Source organism: Diadema setosum, chromosome 9 (genome assembly GCF_964275005.1).
Source record: "Diadema setosum chromosome 9, eeDiaSeto1, whole genome shotgun sequence".
Lineage (NCBI taxonomy): Eukaryota > Metazoa > Echinodermata > Echinoidea > Diadematoida > Diadematidae > Diadema > Diadema setosum.
Genome location: NC_092693.1, coordinates 6,215,913 through 6,231,352, shown reverse-complemented (window position 1 = coordinate 6,231,352; position 15,440 = coordinate 6,215,913). Strand labels below are relative to the sequence as shown.

At 40.0% G+C, this 15,440-nt stretch overlaps 1 protein-coding gene across 1 annotated transcript in view; it reads left to right on the top strand.

The window, feature by feature from the left end:
- Positions 1–5,760, top strand: part of LOC140233514 (ran-binding protein 9-like) — an 88,494-nt gene extending 82,734 nt beyond the window's left edge. Inside the window, exons 10-12 of the mRNA XM_072313632.1 lie at positions 186–337; positions 2,443–2,554; positions 5,581–5,760. Coding sequence (XP_072169733.1) covers positions 186–337; positions 2,443–2,554; positions 5,581–5,711 — 395 coding nt within the window. The 3' untranslated portion in view covers positions 5,712–5,760. The remainder of the gene's footprint in view (positions 1–185; positions 338–2,442; positions 2,555–5,580) is intronic.
- Positions 5,761–15,440: the final 9,680 nt, after the last annotated feature.

Here is a 15,440-nt window from a genome sequence, read left to right as displayed (position 1 = left end):
TCAGCAGCTCTTTTTACTACATTTGATTTTGAATACACATTTTTTATATAAGTACTTAATTGCCTTCTTTATTCAAGACAATCTTATCAATGTGTAGGTATTCCTCGGGCAAATATTGTTTTATTTAAGCGGACTGGGTTTGGAAATTTCACATGTCTTTGTGTGTATTTCTATACACATTCTAGAAGTGTCGTCCTTACCTCCGGTGCGCCAGCTGTGTGGGGGGAGCCACGCGGCCATCAAACAGATGCTCAAGTTTGGCCGGGAGCTCCAGTGCACCTACGACAAGCTCACGAGAGAAAACGGCAAGAACGAAGCCAACGAGAAGGCGTTACAGGTATAGCGTGCTCCCTAGTGAATGTTTCCAGAGGTGGTTGAAGGCTCAAATGCGTTCACAGATACTGTGAAGATTATAGAGCCATAGAGCTGTTCATGGCTGTTGGCACATGATAAAGCAGCCCATTAACTTCAGCAATGCTCTGGCACTGTTTGCTGGACCTGTAGCAAAAATTATTACTTCTGTTCATGATTTCCATAAATCTAATCCAATGGGACATGACTTCTTATTCAACTGTGTCCATTTCAGTTCCCTTACAAATTCAATTGCACATTGTCTCCCACATTTAAAGTTTATTCAAACGAATGCAGTGTATTCATTTCAAGACCATAAGATGAGGGCTTAGTAACAAAACTTGTGCGATATAAGCAGCATGATAGTCACCATAGGACATTGACCTTTTGTGTTTGTTCATTAGTCACACAGAATGCTATGATAGAAAGATGCAGTTGAGTGTACTTTTGCAAAAGAATGTGCACCAAAACATTTTGGAGATGCACTGCAAGACAGACTTAATTTCTGTTTTTTAGAGCATGTGCACACATTACTGTTAGGTGTCATGTCAATCATGACAGTAGGCTGAAGAACATTGCATCAAATACTCCAATTCACCAATTCATAAATTTGGTGTCCTTGAGAAACAATGTCAACACAAGAGCAAGGTGGAGAATCATAAAGATGCTGGTACATTTGACTTGAATACATTGCATTTATTTCAGTCGTTACACCAGCTTGAATGCCTGGTCCTTTGCCATTAAAGTAAGAACGCATAAAATTGGCTCCATGTAAAAGCTTAGCATGCTTCGTTGTTAGATGGAGTATATATAGGGGTCATACAGATCCAGTGCATGCACAGGTTATTTATTTCATTACTTTTTATCATGATTACAATTGTGAATAGGGCTGTTGTTGTTGTCATTATTGTTATTAATTAGGGGAGAGAGGAGTAGAGCTGGGGTGTTGTGCTGGCAAAAATACCTAATGCACTAAAAGTCCCTTTTATGATGGACTGGCATATAGCTTTTCCTGACTCAACTTTATCTGACTAGTTAAAGTATGGTTCACACAAAACATTAGGGTCTGTTTGATTTCCGTCTAAGGCTGATGAAAAATTGATGATCAGTCTCATGCTATTGGGTGACACCTTTCTTTATGCAATTATGTGCCATACTTTAGACATTGAAAACTTATCATACTGTATGAGGGCTAAACAAACATCCAAAAGAACTTAGCAATTACAAATTCTAAGTCGTGTTCCTGTTCAGCCTGCTAAACCAACTGTGACAGCTGTGGTTTTTTTTGTCGAGCCCACCAGAGGTGAGGGGAGACTAAGGGATCGCCTGCGGCGTCCGTCCGTCCGTCCGTCCATCGTCTGTCCGTAACGTTATAAAAACTTCAATAACTCTGTACTCTGGGCTTCAGTTTGAATCAAACTTGGAGGGAAGAGTGGTCATACAAAGCTTTACCTTTTACCAAGCATGAAGGTCACCTCAAGGTTAAAATTCACAGGCAGGGGTCAATGAACTTTTAGGGCCCAATATTAAGTTTTTAGGGCGTGTTTCGATTATGGGCTATAACTTTTGATCTGTAAGTCTATTTTTTATGACCAAACTTGGATGGTAGATGTACCTTTGGGAGTTGATGGTCACCACGAGGTCAAAGGTCACAGGCAGGGGTCAATGAACTTTTAGGGCCCAATGTACTGTGCATTTAATTATGACTCCTAACTTTTGATCCATAGGTCCATTTGTGAACAAAATTTTTTTAAAAAGGTGTTGTACGTTTGTGGGCGAGACACATTACGGCACTTGCCTTGTTTTTTTTCTACCAAGGGCAAATGATTCTAAAAAGCAGAATGAGTACTGGAAAAACAAGAACCAACCAAACACTACCCCTCAAAACATATTTGAGTGAGTGGACCTTTGAGCTGAACTTAGTGTATATCTAGGTCAAAGTGATTGTTTGTGTTGGAAACGTTTACAATGGTGTGGTTGTAACTGTTCTATTAAAAAAAAAAGAAAGACATTTCCTTGTGTATCTGTTCTATGTCTCATGCTTTTTTTTGTGTATCTTTTTCCACCTTTACCTTTTTTCTCCATCCACAGGATGCATTTAGTTTGTTAGCCTATGCAGACCCGTGGAACAGTCCCGTGGGTTACCAACTCGACTCCTTATTACGAGAACCAGTCTGTGCTGCCTTAAATAGTGCCATATTAGGTGAGATACCATGATATATCAAGTGAACTCACAACCGTTGGTACTCACGAATAGCAGCTTGGAAAGAAGCTGTCGTCCAGTTGAATTCAGTCAAGCGGTCATTATATTGATTTGATATGTTAGTTTATCCACCACCCTTGCCACCCCTAAAAAAAAAAAAAAAAAAAAAAGATTGTGCTGGCTGTTGTGTTCTTGAAATGTTTAGACATGACTTGAGGTAATTTGTGGTAAGGAAAATTAAAATTAGGCTGCATAGATTATTAAAAGGGTATGTTACAGCTTTGTCTAAAGTGATTAAACTACATTATGTGCATTTTTTCATGTATTTACATGAAGTGTAGTTGAATGAATGCATTAAGAGTTGGCAAGAATCAATTGTGTTTCTTAGCCCGCCGCACACTATACGACCTGAGATCGTACGACCTCAAGACCATGAGACCAGGGGCCCGTTTCATAAAACTTGTCATCGGTGACAACTGCCACATTTCTATGACAAATTTGCTCTCAACCAATCAGATGCAAGGATTTCAGTAGCTTGTCACATCTATGACAACTTGTCATTGATGACAAGTTTTATGAAACTGGCCCCAGGTTGTATGACCTGCCAACACACACTATACGATCAGACTACACAACTGTGTTTACAAGCGTTCTGGCTTGCATGCAGTATGCATTGCGTACAATTCTATATTCTTTACATAATTCTGTATCGTGATTGACTGAAAGCCCACGACAGGTCGTGGAAATTCAACATGTCAAATCTCTACGACTGGCACTAAAACCCAGTCGCGTGACTAGAAACTGGCAAGGCTGGTGACATCACACTTCCGGTCTTAAGGTCATGCGTCTGATCTAAATTGTTTAATGTGCGGCGGGCTTTAATCTGGATGAAATATGTGAAAGGAAGACGTCATCAAAACTCTTCATGTTATTGTTGGGTATATTCTTTATCATACAAAACAACATGAAACCTGTAGGTGATCGTTGTTTGAGTTGTGTAGGTGAAGAGAAAGCACCCCTATATATGAAACTGGAACATTTTAATTTGTGCCGACGTACAGTGGCACCAAAAAAAACAAGAAACGAAAAACAAAAACAAACAGAGCACCAGTGCTTAAAACAACAGTAAACTGAAAAGAGAGAAATATTTGTGCATAAAAATAGACTAAAGAGACTTTAGATGAACATGAGTGGCTGGTTTTAAAAATGCAGGCAGGCAGGCAGGCATTCATTCTTGGTGTTGACAGTTGCTATACTTATTGCTGTACGAGCTGAAATTTTCGCTTACAGATATTTTCGCGAATTGCTACTCGGACATTTTCGCATGTTGTTAATTTCGCGGTTGTGAGGGTCTAACTGAACTTACTTGAACTCTCACGAAAAAACTATAGTTGTCTAAACTAAAAGTACCTCACACGTGTAAGTACTAGTACTTTCTCAATTTGAAAGTAAAACAAATATCAAAAAGAAATACTTTACAAGGACTTTCAAAATTCGTGCCGGACATCGACAGGCGAACACCAAGAATGCAGCTGCAAGAGTAGACTGAACGCACTTTAAATAGTCATAGCTAGCTGTACCGTGCGACGTGCGTGCACAGTCGACAAGTTGAAGGCTAGCTAGGCGCAGCACAGGACGGGATACATTACATGTTTTGTTTTCCCGCGTTGTTATTTTCGCGGTTCAAAGGCAATTCGCGAAATTCGCGAAAATAAAACCACCGCGAAAATTTCAGCTCGTACAGTATCCTTTGTATGCTTTGAATGGCAATTGACAAAGAAAATCCCCATAGCATTGTACATACTGTCCAAAGTCCCTTGCAGTGAAAGTGTTAAGAGAGAAAGCAGTCTGCCCAATGTTTAAACCAGAGAGCCAACTGCAGAAGGAGATATTGATTGCAATAGCTAAAAAATTTCCAACGTGCACATCAAATGAAATCCCTTTTTGCACCATACACAACAAATTGCTCTCTGGTTATGCAGCAGCCTCTAAGTCACTCTATTTGCTGCTTGCTGTCGCTTCCTATGATTTGGGACCCGAGATAAAAGTACAGCTCGGGATTGTATTAGGAAGGCTCATGTTGCAGAGACATGAATGTGCTCTGTTGCAAGATATGTTAGGAGTGGGAGTGAAGCTTTACATAGATTGAAGTCATGTTCAGTGGTTATGTGCAGAGGATGGGAAGGTGTTTGTATGTGTGTGTGTGTGTGGGGTGGGGGGGGGGTGAGGGGAGGTGGGGTGAATGATGACCAGTTTGTTAGTGATAGTACATGAACTAGTGCAAAGTATAAAGAATCATATTGGAATGGCTAGAAGTTGCCAAATAGATTGTGAAACCATGTTTTGTTGACTTGCCCATTGGCTTCAGCAGTTACATTTATGAGAACAAGCACCTCTTTTAAGCAGATATTCCCCTAAACTGATGTCCATGGTATTATTCAAAAGTAATGAAAATTATCAGCAAGATTTTATCTTTTAAAAAAACATAAACATTACGGCAATATTTGAACTGACTGGTCAGATACATTCATTTTTTGAGCAGCTGCAAAGGCCTATATGGAGGAAAACAGCACAAAGTGTCATATAAATTGTCATTCCAAACTCCAGGGCCTGCATTTTTTATCTAGGTAACACAACCGACTTCATGCAGCTTCTAATGATGTTGGTGTGAGGATTTTTGGTGTGAGTGATATTCTTTGTGAAGCAAGGACAGGCTAGCCTGAGAATGACATAGGCCTTCCTCATGCTGCAGTAGAAAATCTGATATTTACAGGGATGATAAATATCGCTATATGAATGAAAGTTATCTATAGATGTGTTGTAAAGAGCTCTTGGAAATTACAGGATACTGAGTGTCATGTATCATGGCACCCTGTTAATTGACACAACTTCACAAGATCTGAATATTACATTGTCATGTTATGTAGTGTTTACCGTTCAATACCCCTTCAGCATTGCATTGAATATTACTTGTGTTGTGGTGTGAATAGTGTGCATTCTTCCCTCTCGTTTTCCCCTCTCTGCAGAGTCCCAGAATATGCCGAAGCACCCGCCCCTAGAGCTTGCCCTCTGCCACGTGACGGAGACCATGAAGCTGATGTCCAAGCACGGCGCGGGGTCCTGTGCATTCTCAGGAGTGGACCACTATCTCAACTAACGTTGGCCTTTCCTCCGCCGCATGGCCTTCCCATAGCCTCCCCATAACCCCCCCCCCCCCCCCAGCCCTCCATTACCCCCTCCCCATCTGCCTCCCCACCCTTCCTCTTCTCCAGCATCCTAGTTGCCTCTTCATCTCCGTCCCCTCCCCCACTTTTCTCCCCATCAACCATCTCTCCACCCCCCCCCCCCCCCACAGTTCATCATCCCCTCCACAACATTCACTCATGCACGGCCATAATCTGTTTCTAATTTGCCCTATGCATTTATCACCCTCCGTCCTTTGGGTCCTCCAATTGCCAGGGTCTGTTGTATTCCTCTATTTTTATTTTTCCCCCTCCTCGAGAGTCTGCTGTTTGGTCTGTCTGTACGTGGTAACAAATTTGTCAGCCGCCAATCCATTGTTTTCTTCTGTGTCTGAAGAATAACAAGAAAGAAGTCCTTGTGAGCATGGTCTGTACATACTGTATATTGTCATCTGGTTGGTCGGGATTCTCCTGAAACTGTCCCATGTCAAGAAATCACAATGTGTGAATATCTTCAATATTTTCACTGCATGGCATGCAGTCTTCAGTCCTTGAATGGATATCTAACACCAACTGACTGCAAATTCTAAATGGTGGTGACATTGTCCATTTAACCTTAAGTGTAGGCAAATCTGGGATCGTGTGTGAAATGCTTAGAAAATATAGAGGTTCTGCCTTTTCTCTCCAGTTTCCCCCTGTCTTGTTCAAATGACTTTTATTTACTTTTTTATTCCTTCTATCCACTACATATTCACTTTATCCTGATTCTCCATTTTCATTCCTAACCATTCTTTCCGTAAACAATCACTTTCTCGAGTGTAACTGTAGATTCTTAGTTGAATACCCCTCTTACAACACAACAGCAGTGATTCCAGAGCACTGAAAAAAGTATCACTTACTTTAGAGCCCCTTTACTCCAAGCTGATGTGTGCCGGTGAACATTTGCAACATTTTGACAGATCATGTCCCCAGAAATCTTTTGATCAGTATCTAAGTAGGAAAAGTAATGATCAGGTTAAGGTACTTGTGGATGTCACACCTGCCTTTCTGCCAGTGGCTCTCTTCATCTCAATGAATCGATTGCATTCAGACAGGATAGTAGACTTTTTGAATAGCTGTACCTGGAGGTATCCCAGTCTGTATTCCCTCACAAAATTATTCTGAAATGGTTTTCAGAATGACTTACCCCACCATTGGTTGGTATGTGCATCTGACTAGATGTTGATGGGCTGAAAAGGTCGTCCTGAAGTGAGGAAGTCGAACATCTTGTGTTTAGATTTTGCAGCGTAAGTGCTTCCCTGTATTTCAGATATAGCTGTTTACACACACACGACAATATTGTGGATAAGGACATGTCTACTTGTGTTAAAAAAACCAAAACTTAAATTCTTGTCCCATCATAGTTCATCTGCCTTTACTGTTCTACCTATGAGCTCTTTGCACCTCCTAAAATGTCACTCGCTTCCCCTCCTCCCCCCCCCCCCCCGTATCTATTCCTGTTCCCCCACATTGGCCATACTCTCCTTACCCGAGATTCCACCGTATTCCTGCCTCGCTCCGTTTTCAATATCGCCTAAAATGAGCTGCCTCAGATCGTATGAATCTTGTCATGTGAATTGAACTGACTTCTGACACTCTCGTCCTGAAGTTCGCAAAATGCCGGGACTGTCACACCTCTGCCTCTACGCTGCAGAGAAAGCGCTGTCGTCCCAACCTACTCTCGCGGGGATCGTTAAGCCATCAAGAGACCTCCTGCAGCTAAACGTGTGTTTTGCAACAGGCTGTTGGCAACTGAAAGTTAATCCATGCAGTGAATGCCAACCAAACAATCATCTCGTGTCGAGACAGTTTGTACGTGAGCAAGGTGGCTGGCTCTTGGTTCTTTTCATGGCACTGTGACATCAGTTCGCCCCGTGGGTCCAGTAGCAGTTACACAGTAAGGAGTGGGAGTCAGTCGATGCTCTGCGTATATGTGCAGCAGTGGAAGCTAAAAGGGCAAGTATGCTTTGATGATCACGCTGAGAGCAAGGTCGTCTTAATTCCTAGAAGAGAGACATTCTGTAAGAAAAGCGGAAGCTGTGTAACCCAAGTATATTCAACTCCTCATGTTTATCAAGCTTCGGCGTGCCCAGCCTATCACCATCAGTGTTCTGTGTAAAGGATCAGTGCATATATTCAAAAGTCACCCTCAGCCCCCAATGCCAACGAAGGCCTGCAGAAAGTACTGTATGGTTGCATGGAATGGACGCGAATCTCCATTGCTGACCAGAGCATAGCTGACATTGCCTCGGGGATCAGCTCAAATTCATAGACTTTGTGTCATCCGGGCTAGTCAACCTGGAGGCCAGCTGATCTGGAATAGCCAGCAAGAATCACGCGATCCAGATATGGGGTTTTAGTGGCAGAGCAGAAGACTCAGGAATCGTGGATTGCCTCGGCATTAAGTAGAAGGTGGTGTATAGTATACAGACAAATGGTGGGGTACCATCTGAGCATGTACGTTGCAAGTCTTACGATAAGGGAATCATGTTGATGGAAGGTGCACCCACACTCACACACACACACACACACACAAACACACACACACACATACAATGTACACGTGCACACACCTATGTAGTCATACTCGCATTTTAAAAACAACTTTATCTGCTTGCTGCCCTGTGAAAATAAATGACCCTACTCCTTAGCCAGAGGAGACCACAGTGTGAAACCAATCTGCAGTGACTCCTTTTCCAGCACTGATTTGGTGATGACATCCAGTATGGGAGACTGACGGTTAATGCGTTACAGATCAGAGCGCATTGTAATCACAAGCAAACACAAGTGTTCCAAGGAAATATGGGGGAATTTGTTCCAAGTGTGTCAGAATAGTCACAAACAGTCATGCTACATTGTTTGTGGTGGTTTTCAAATCATGTGCACTTGAGCATTTGGTTTGCACATATATTTGAAAATTCAGTGACAGTTTTAATAGTCAGGAGGCCAAGGGCATTGAAAGCATTTTGTTGTTGTTTTTTGTTTGCTCCCCCTTACAGTACAGGATATGCCATCCAGTGAAGAGTTTATCTGATAGACTCACAGCCTTCATCATTATCAAAGTTAGTTTACTCTTTGGGGATTATTGAGAAGCCTGAATCTCTGTCATGGTAAGAAAGTATAAAAACCAGCTCAGATGTCTAACCCAAAGGCATGACCAACATTTCAGTCATAGGCCATCATGTCTACGTCATCAAGTACTGAAAGCAATTGGAACGTCAGATATGCCATGTCATATTTCCACATCACATATGACCTTGTTCCGGGCACACACTCCACTTCGATGGCCAGTGTTAGAAAATCCCCATCACAGTCCATCTTCTTGATTGATATTTATTTGTATGCGAGAATGTGTCACTAGTTAAGTTGGAATGGAAGTTATTTGATGAATGGCAATAAATGAAAGATTTGTTGTGACGAGCTGCTATTCTCTTACTGTGTGTAGTCCTCTGTGACTTTCATTTTGTAGGAGTGCAGTAGCTCTGGTTGTTCTTTGATATTAATTCAAACTCTGACTTAGAATTTCTTTTCGAAACATTTTTATTTTGCTGTTTCTCTTTCTGTGGGTTTTGTACGGTTTCTTTTAATAGTGTTTTTTGCTTGTTTTTTTATCATCTTCTTTATAATGCAAATTTATTTTTTAGCTGTGACTTTTCTATGCTGTTATTTTGTTACCTCTGAGGAGCATTCGTATGCTGTCATTTTCTATGTACTGTTCTCCATTTCCAGGTGTGTAGTGAGAAATAGAAGAAAAATCATGCGAGATAAGTGTAGATTTTATCCATGTCAGGAGAGGTGATAATTATTCATTTTTGTGTTGAGCTGGCCATTGTGCAGTATGAATGGGACAGACATGTTATCACAAGCTTCATCATGTGTCCGTGGATAAAAAGATGTGACTATTTTGCAACACTACCCTTTTCACATTCAGACTTTTGTGATATAGTATCATCCCCTCATAGACCCTTCCTCTTTGCACACTCTGTGAACAAGCCAGCAGTGTAAACACAGTTCTCCCTTACTTGCACTTAGTCCTGTATTTCTGCGCCAGGGTATGTTTACTGCAGAGTAGCTGTGACGCCACTCTTACTCAAATTTACTGTGTAAAACATGAAAAATAGATCTATGCACATTTCAAATGTGAACGGTCCCATTTGAATGAATATGACAACATTGCTGTAGAATTTGTAAGGGGTGTGATCCAGAGTGGCTGTCTTTAATTTTGGAGAGCCCTTGGATGAAGGCAAGGTCAAATGTTTATTCACCCATGTGCCTGGGAATTGTAACCAAATATTACACAGTGAATAGCCAGTAATGACTGTTATACTGTGAATGTGGAATATTTTGAGACGGGGAAATTTTCATCGGTGTTTGCTCTCATGAGCTGGGGCTGAAATGAACACATGGAAAAATTCTTGGGGGATATGAAAATATGTACATGCAAGAAAAGTTATAGACTTGTGAAGTAGTTCTCTGCAATCAGTAGAATGAAACAAATTTACAGTGTGAAATTTTACACTGTTATGGTGGAATGATTTGAAGCATGACATGCAAAGAGCTCGTGGAGGGAGGATTCGGTTAGATTTGATGGATTGGCCATGCTGTAATTGGATCACGGCCCTTAGTCCCACACCACAGACTATTTGTATGGACTGGAAGGTTAGTTCAACCTCAGCAGCGTATTGGACTATTGTATTTCTGTGTGACACAGGGAGCCTCCAAAGACATGTTTATATGTAATGTCTAGATACTAAGAATACATGTAAAAATGCCCAGACAGAGAGTTTAAGTGTAGAGTATTAAAGCAAAGACGGCTTCCAGGCAGATAACGGTTCTGTCTGTTGGATTGGGATGCATGTTCTAGCACACCATGAGGCATGCTTCGACACATGTTAGTCAGACCCCACATTCCCCGGGAGCAGGCTAAGTTTAGTTAGAAATACGGCAACACACTGGAGAAGACTGCTTTAACTGCCACCCAGAGAGAAGGATTATCGGCAGCTCACACATACTCCACCAGACATTGTATGTGTGTGTGTGTGTGTGCTTTGTAACATTATCTCTGTTTGCAAGTCTCATCCAGCAGGTACCTTCATCTGTTAACGCCTCCTTTGCATGAATCGTGTGGAGTTGGTACCATCTGCTGTGAAACGTTTTAGCTTGCTTCAAAGTTTGGACCAACCGAGGCAGTGTCGCTATTCTTCTGTATAGTACACTGAGTCAGCGCATGTGGAGACAAACGGATGATGTGGGCCTTGCCCCGTGGCCTTGGATAGTGGTAGCGGCTTCTCGTCAGGCCACGGTTTTGGACTTTGCAGCCAAATGACGCGATGCAGCTTTGTATGTCCACGGCAGGGGAGGAAGATGTATGGATGGCATATGTTGTACAATGTACATTACAAAATTTTACGTCGGTCAGTGCGCCCTGGAATGGAAGTGATGTGTCGCGAGCTGATTGCAGCTGTATCGTGACATGAACATATATAGAGCATTATTTTCTCTATTCTCGTGTACAAATTTCGTGTTAGAAAAAGACAAAGATGAAAGCTAATGCAACAAACTATGATGCTACAATTAGAGAAAAAAATATGAGAAAACTATGGATTGCTATTATCATTGTTATGTTATTACTATTTACTATCAAATGAACTTTGCTTTTTTTTTTTTTTTATTAGTCTGAGTCAGGGTTTTATAACCAAAATGAAGTTGCTATCTTTTCCTTTTCCTTGTACCTTATCCTTTTCTGTTTGGAAATGCACTCAGTGACGAGGACACGGAAGTGAGATATGTTGTATTTATTATCAATGGCATGGAAATTTTGTGTGTAGATAAAAGTCTGAGAAATAACGAGCCGGAAAGAGGAAATGCGTATGGTATGGTTTGGTTTGAAATCATTGTGAAGCTTGGTAGGTAGGCAATTGTTCTGTTCAATTAGGTAATGAATTTGTGTCTATCTATTAAAGCAAAATGTTGTAATCTTTGAGTCCATCCCAGTGGCTGTGTTTATAAACATGTGACACCTTATGGTCATACTTCTACACACCAGTCCCTCAGGTGCAGTCCGGAAAAGGTGTTCCATGACAATATCGTCATTGATTGCAGTGTACATCCAAACCACCATATTTACCATCTTCAATCTCCCCCCCCCCCCCCCAAAAAAAAAAGAAAAGAAAAGAGGATGAAGTGGAGAAAGAACAATAAAAATGACAATTTATCCTACTAGTCCACATCATTTATTTCTCATGTGGCTGCAAGGCAGAGTGGGCTTTTGCAAATTCAGTTAAATCTCATTTCTTTGAGGTATGTTGTAATTGGCGATTTTTTTTTTTTTTTTCAGACAAGGAATAATGTGTTGACAACTAGATCTACTTTTCAGTTGTCAGTTAAAAGTTGTCAGGCAAAATACAAACTACCTTTCACTCACAGCATAATGGTAGTGGACTTTGTAGGTGCAAAGAAGGATTAATTCTTGTACAACATTGTACCAAGGTACTGTATATCTTGGTACGAGTAATTTTTCCAAACTAGACAGGTCTTTCTCAACTCTGCTCTGCTACTGTGCAGGTTTGCCAGAACTGTCGCTGGTTTCAAAGAATATCTTGAAGGAATGATCAGCACATTAAAATCTTACCAATTATCACTTCAAGTCACCAATATTTATTTCCCTGTGGGGTATCAATAGAAAACATTGTTCTGCATTATTCTCATCTTTTAATTTCCTTTCTTTCTTTCTTTCTAATTTATGTACATTTTCTGGGTATTCTTTGTCTGGCACCCCTCACACTTGTTGATTAGTGATTCAGAGCCCATCATGGACACAATGTCCGAAAAGAAAAATGTAATAAAGCCAATGGCAGTGTTGTCCGGCACTGGTGACATTTTGCCCAAATTTAGTATCATTGTATTATGTGTTAGGTGAAACCATCAAAATTGGCCACTTTTTCACTGATTTGTAAGTGCTGTACCTCATTAATTGTGAAAAGGAAATTGGAATTGTGTAGAGTGATTTTTTTTTTCTTTTTCTATTTACGTGCATGTCAGTGTACAGGAGCTATTCAAGGGGTGAAATTTAAAAAACTCATGAGAAATATGATATGAGTTGAAAAAAAATGATAAAATTAAAAATGTTTATGACTTGAAATAAGCTGTTGAAATGTATTTCTTTTTGCATTCATATAAGTGTATGTGAGTGAGATGGAGAGAGAGAGAGAGAAAGCAAAGAAGCACATTGGCAAGTACACCTAAATACAGGTACATACAGTCAACCTTGCCAAAGTTGAATCTATTCGGACTGAACAAATAGCTTTGACTCGGAGAAAATCAACAGAATGTAAAGGGAAGAGGCCCTGAAAAGACCTTTCATTTAGGCGATTATTTGACTTGATGCGAGGCCAATTTACGCAAGGCTGACTGTACATGCAAACATCCATAAATGTACACACACACCTCACACACGTAAATGCATGTGCACTCATCTGTATGCCCTTGCTCATATTATGTTTATCGTAGCTGGTAGCATTTCTTAGCTTCCTTACATTAGAAGTTGAAGCATCTAAAGGACAAGTGTATATATATATATATATATATATATATATATATATATATATATATGAGTAGGTTGTCCACGTGTTTGCAAGATAAAAAGATAAAAAACAAAACTGGAACAAAGTTCATGGTGTATTCACCAACGGTTTTATTTCTGTACACAAATTTTCGAGCTACTCGCTCTTAAGTGTTGATACTGAGAGAACAATAACAAAAATACATTTTTGTTATTGTTCTCTCAGTATCAACACTTGAGAAAGAGCGAGTAGCTCGAAAATTTGTGTACAGAAATAAAACCGTTGGTGAATACACCATGAACTTTGTTTCAGTTTTGTTTTTTATCTTCATATATATATATATATATATATATATATATATATATATATATATATATATATTATATGTATGCTGTATGTAATTGTATGCTATGTATCTGTATGTATATAATAAGTATTAGGTATATACATGTATGTGTGAATATACATTATACACACACACAAGTTCATATACAACTGTATTGTATACAGTCAACCTCACCTTAGATCTATTTCGACTGATGAAATAGCTTTGAGAGAAAATTTGACTTATGAGGGATTGAAATCAATAGAATATAAAGAGGACTTGAAGAGACCTTCAACTTGGGCAATTATTTGACTTTTGCAAGGTCAAGTTATTAAAGGTTGGCTGTAGATACATCTTTTACACACACACACACACACACACACACATGCACAATGTGTATGACCCACATCCTGGATATTCATGCAGAGTAATGTTGGAAATACATGTACATGTAACTGTCATTGAACCTGAACCAATTTGAATGTTGATATGCATATGAATGCTGCAGTCTTACTTCTAATAGGATATTTTCATCATGTATTACTATACACACGTTGGGCCTACTGTTACACAGTCGATTCTGGCAGTCACATAGTGCACAGGCCAATACATGTACGATGTATTGGTATGCTAATAATGTAGGTGAGAGGGCGTTAGTGGAAATGCAGCACGTGAGGGTATTTACAATGGTGTAACATGCATGAGGTGCAACCGAATGCATGTTGCACGACATTGTGAATACCCGAGAGTGACCTGCATCTCTTCTAACATCATGAACCTCTAAACCTGTGCATGATTTGATTCTTAAAGGGATCGTATAGTTTTGGTTGAGACCTAATTTCATGTTTCTAACATTTTTTGGTGAGATAATGAGAAACCTCTTATGAAATATGAAAGAGCATGTAATTCTACGAGGAATTCAACGTTAATTTGATGAATATTGCTTTCGAAATGGCTGAGATATCCAAAAAAGAGCTATTCTAATTAAGTGTGGGACCCATACTTTATTACGATCGCTTTGTTTTACTTTGTTTTTGGATGTTTCAATCATTCCAAACCTGATTTTCATAAAATAAACTTTGAATTCCTGTTAAAATGGTATGTTCTGTACTATCTCATAAGTGTTTTCTTGGTACTGTATCTCACAAAAAGTTAAAAGCCCAATTCTCATCTCCACCAATACTGTACCATCCCTTTAAAATGGTTCTATGAATTATTTATCATTTATCTTTATGGGTAAATACCGGTCACCAACGTGTAGAACTTGTGACACACTTGCTTTTGAAAGAGCCAAGATGTGTGAAGAAATGCCCCAACCAAACACACTGGTACACGTACTGTACTGAACACGAATTTGTTGAGTATATACCGGTAATTTACATAGGTGATTGAGCGTGCACTTGTAACTGACTGAGTGCGCATTGCTGAAATATGCAATTGTGATGTCATTGAGCATGATTACGGCAAGCCACAGACATACACATATCTGAGTGGTCGGTATTACCGGTCATTAGTAGGTGGTCAATGGCAAAAACTAATGCCCACCGGACATGTTAGGCAAAATCAAAGACTTGTCACATGATTGCTCTCAGCCAACCATTTGATCAAAATCCATATAGCCATTTCATAATGAAGCTTATTCTTTTGCCCTGACAGACAGAATAAAAGCAGAGTTGACTGTGCATAGTAATGTACTGTAGAAAATTTCTGAAGGCCGCCAATGCCCCAAACGCCCTCCATATCAAATTGTTGGAACAAAATTGTTGCAACTTTAAATA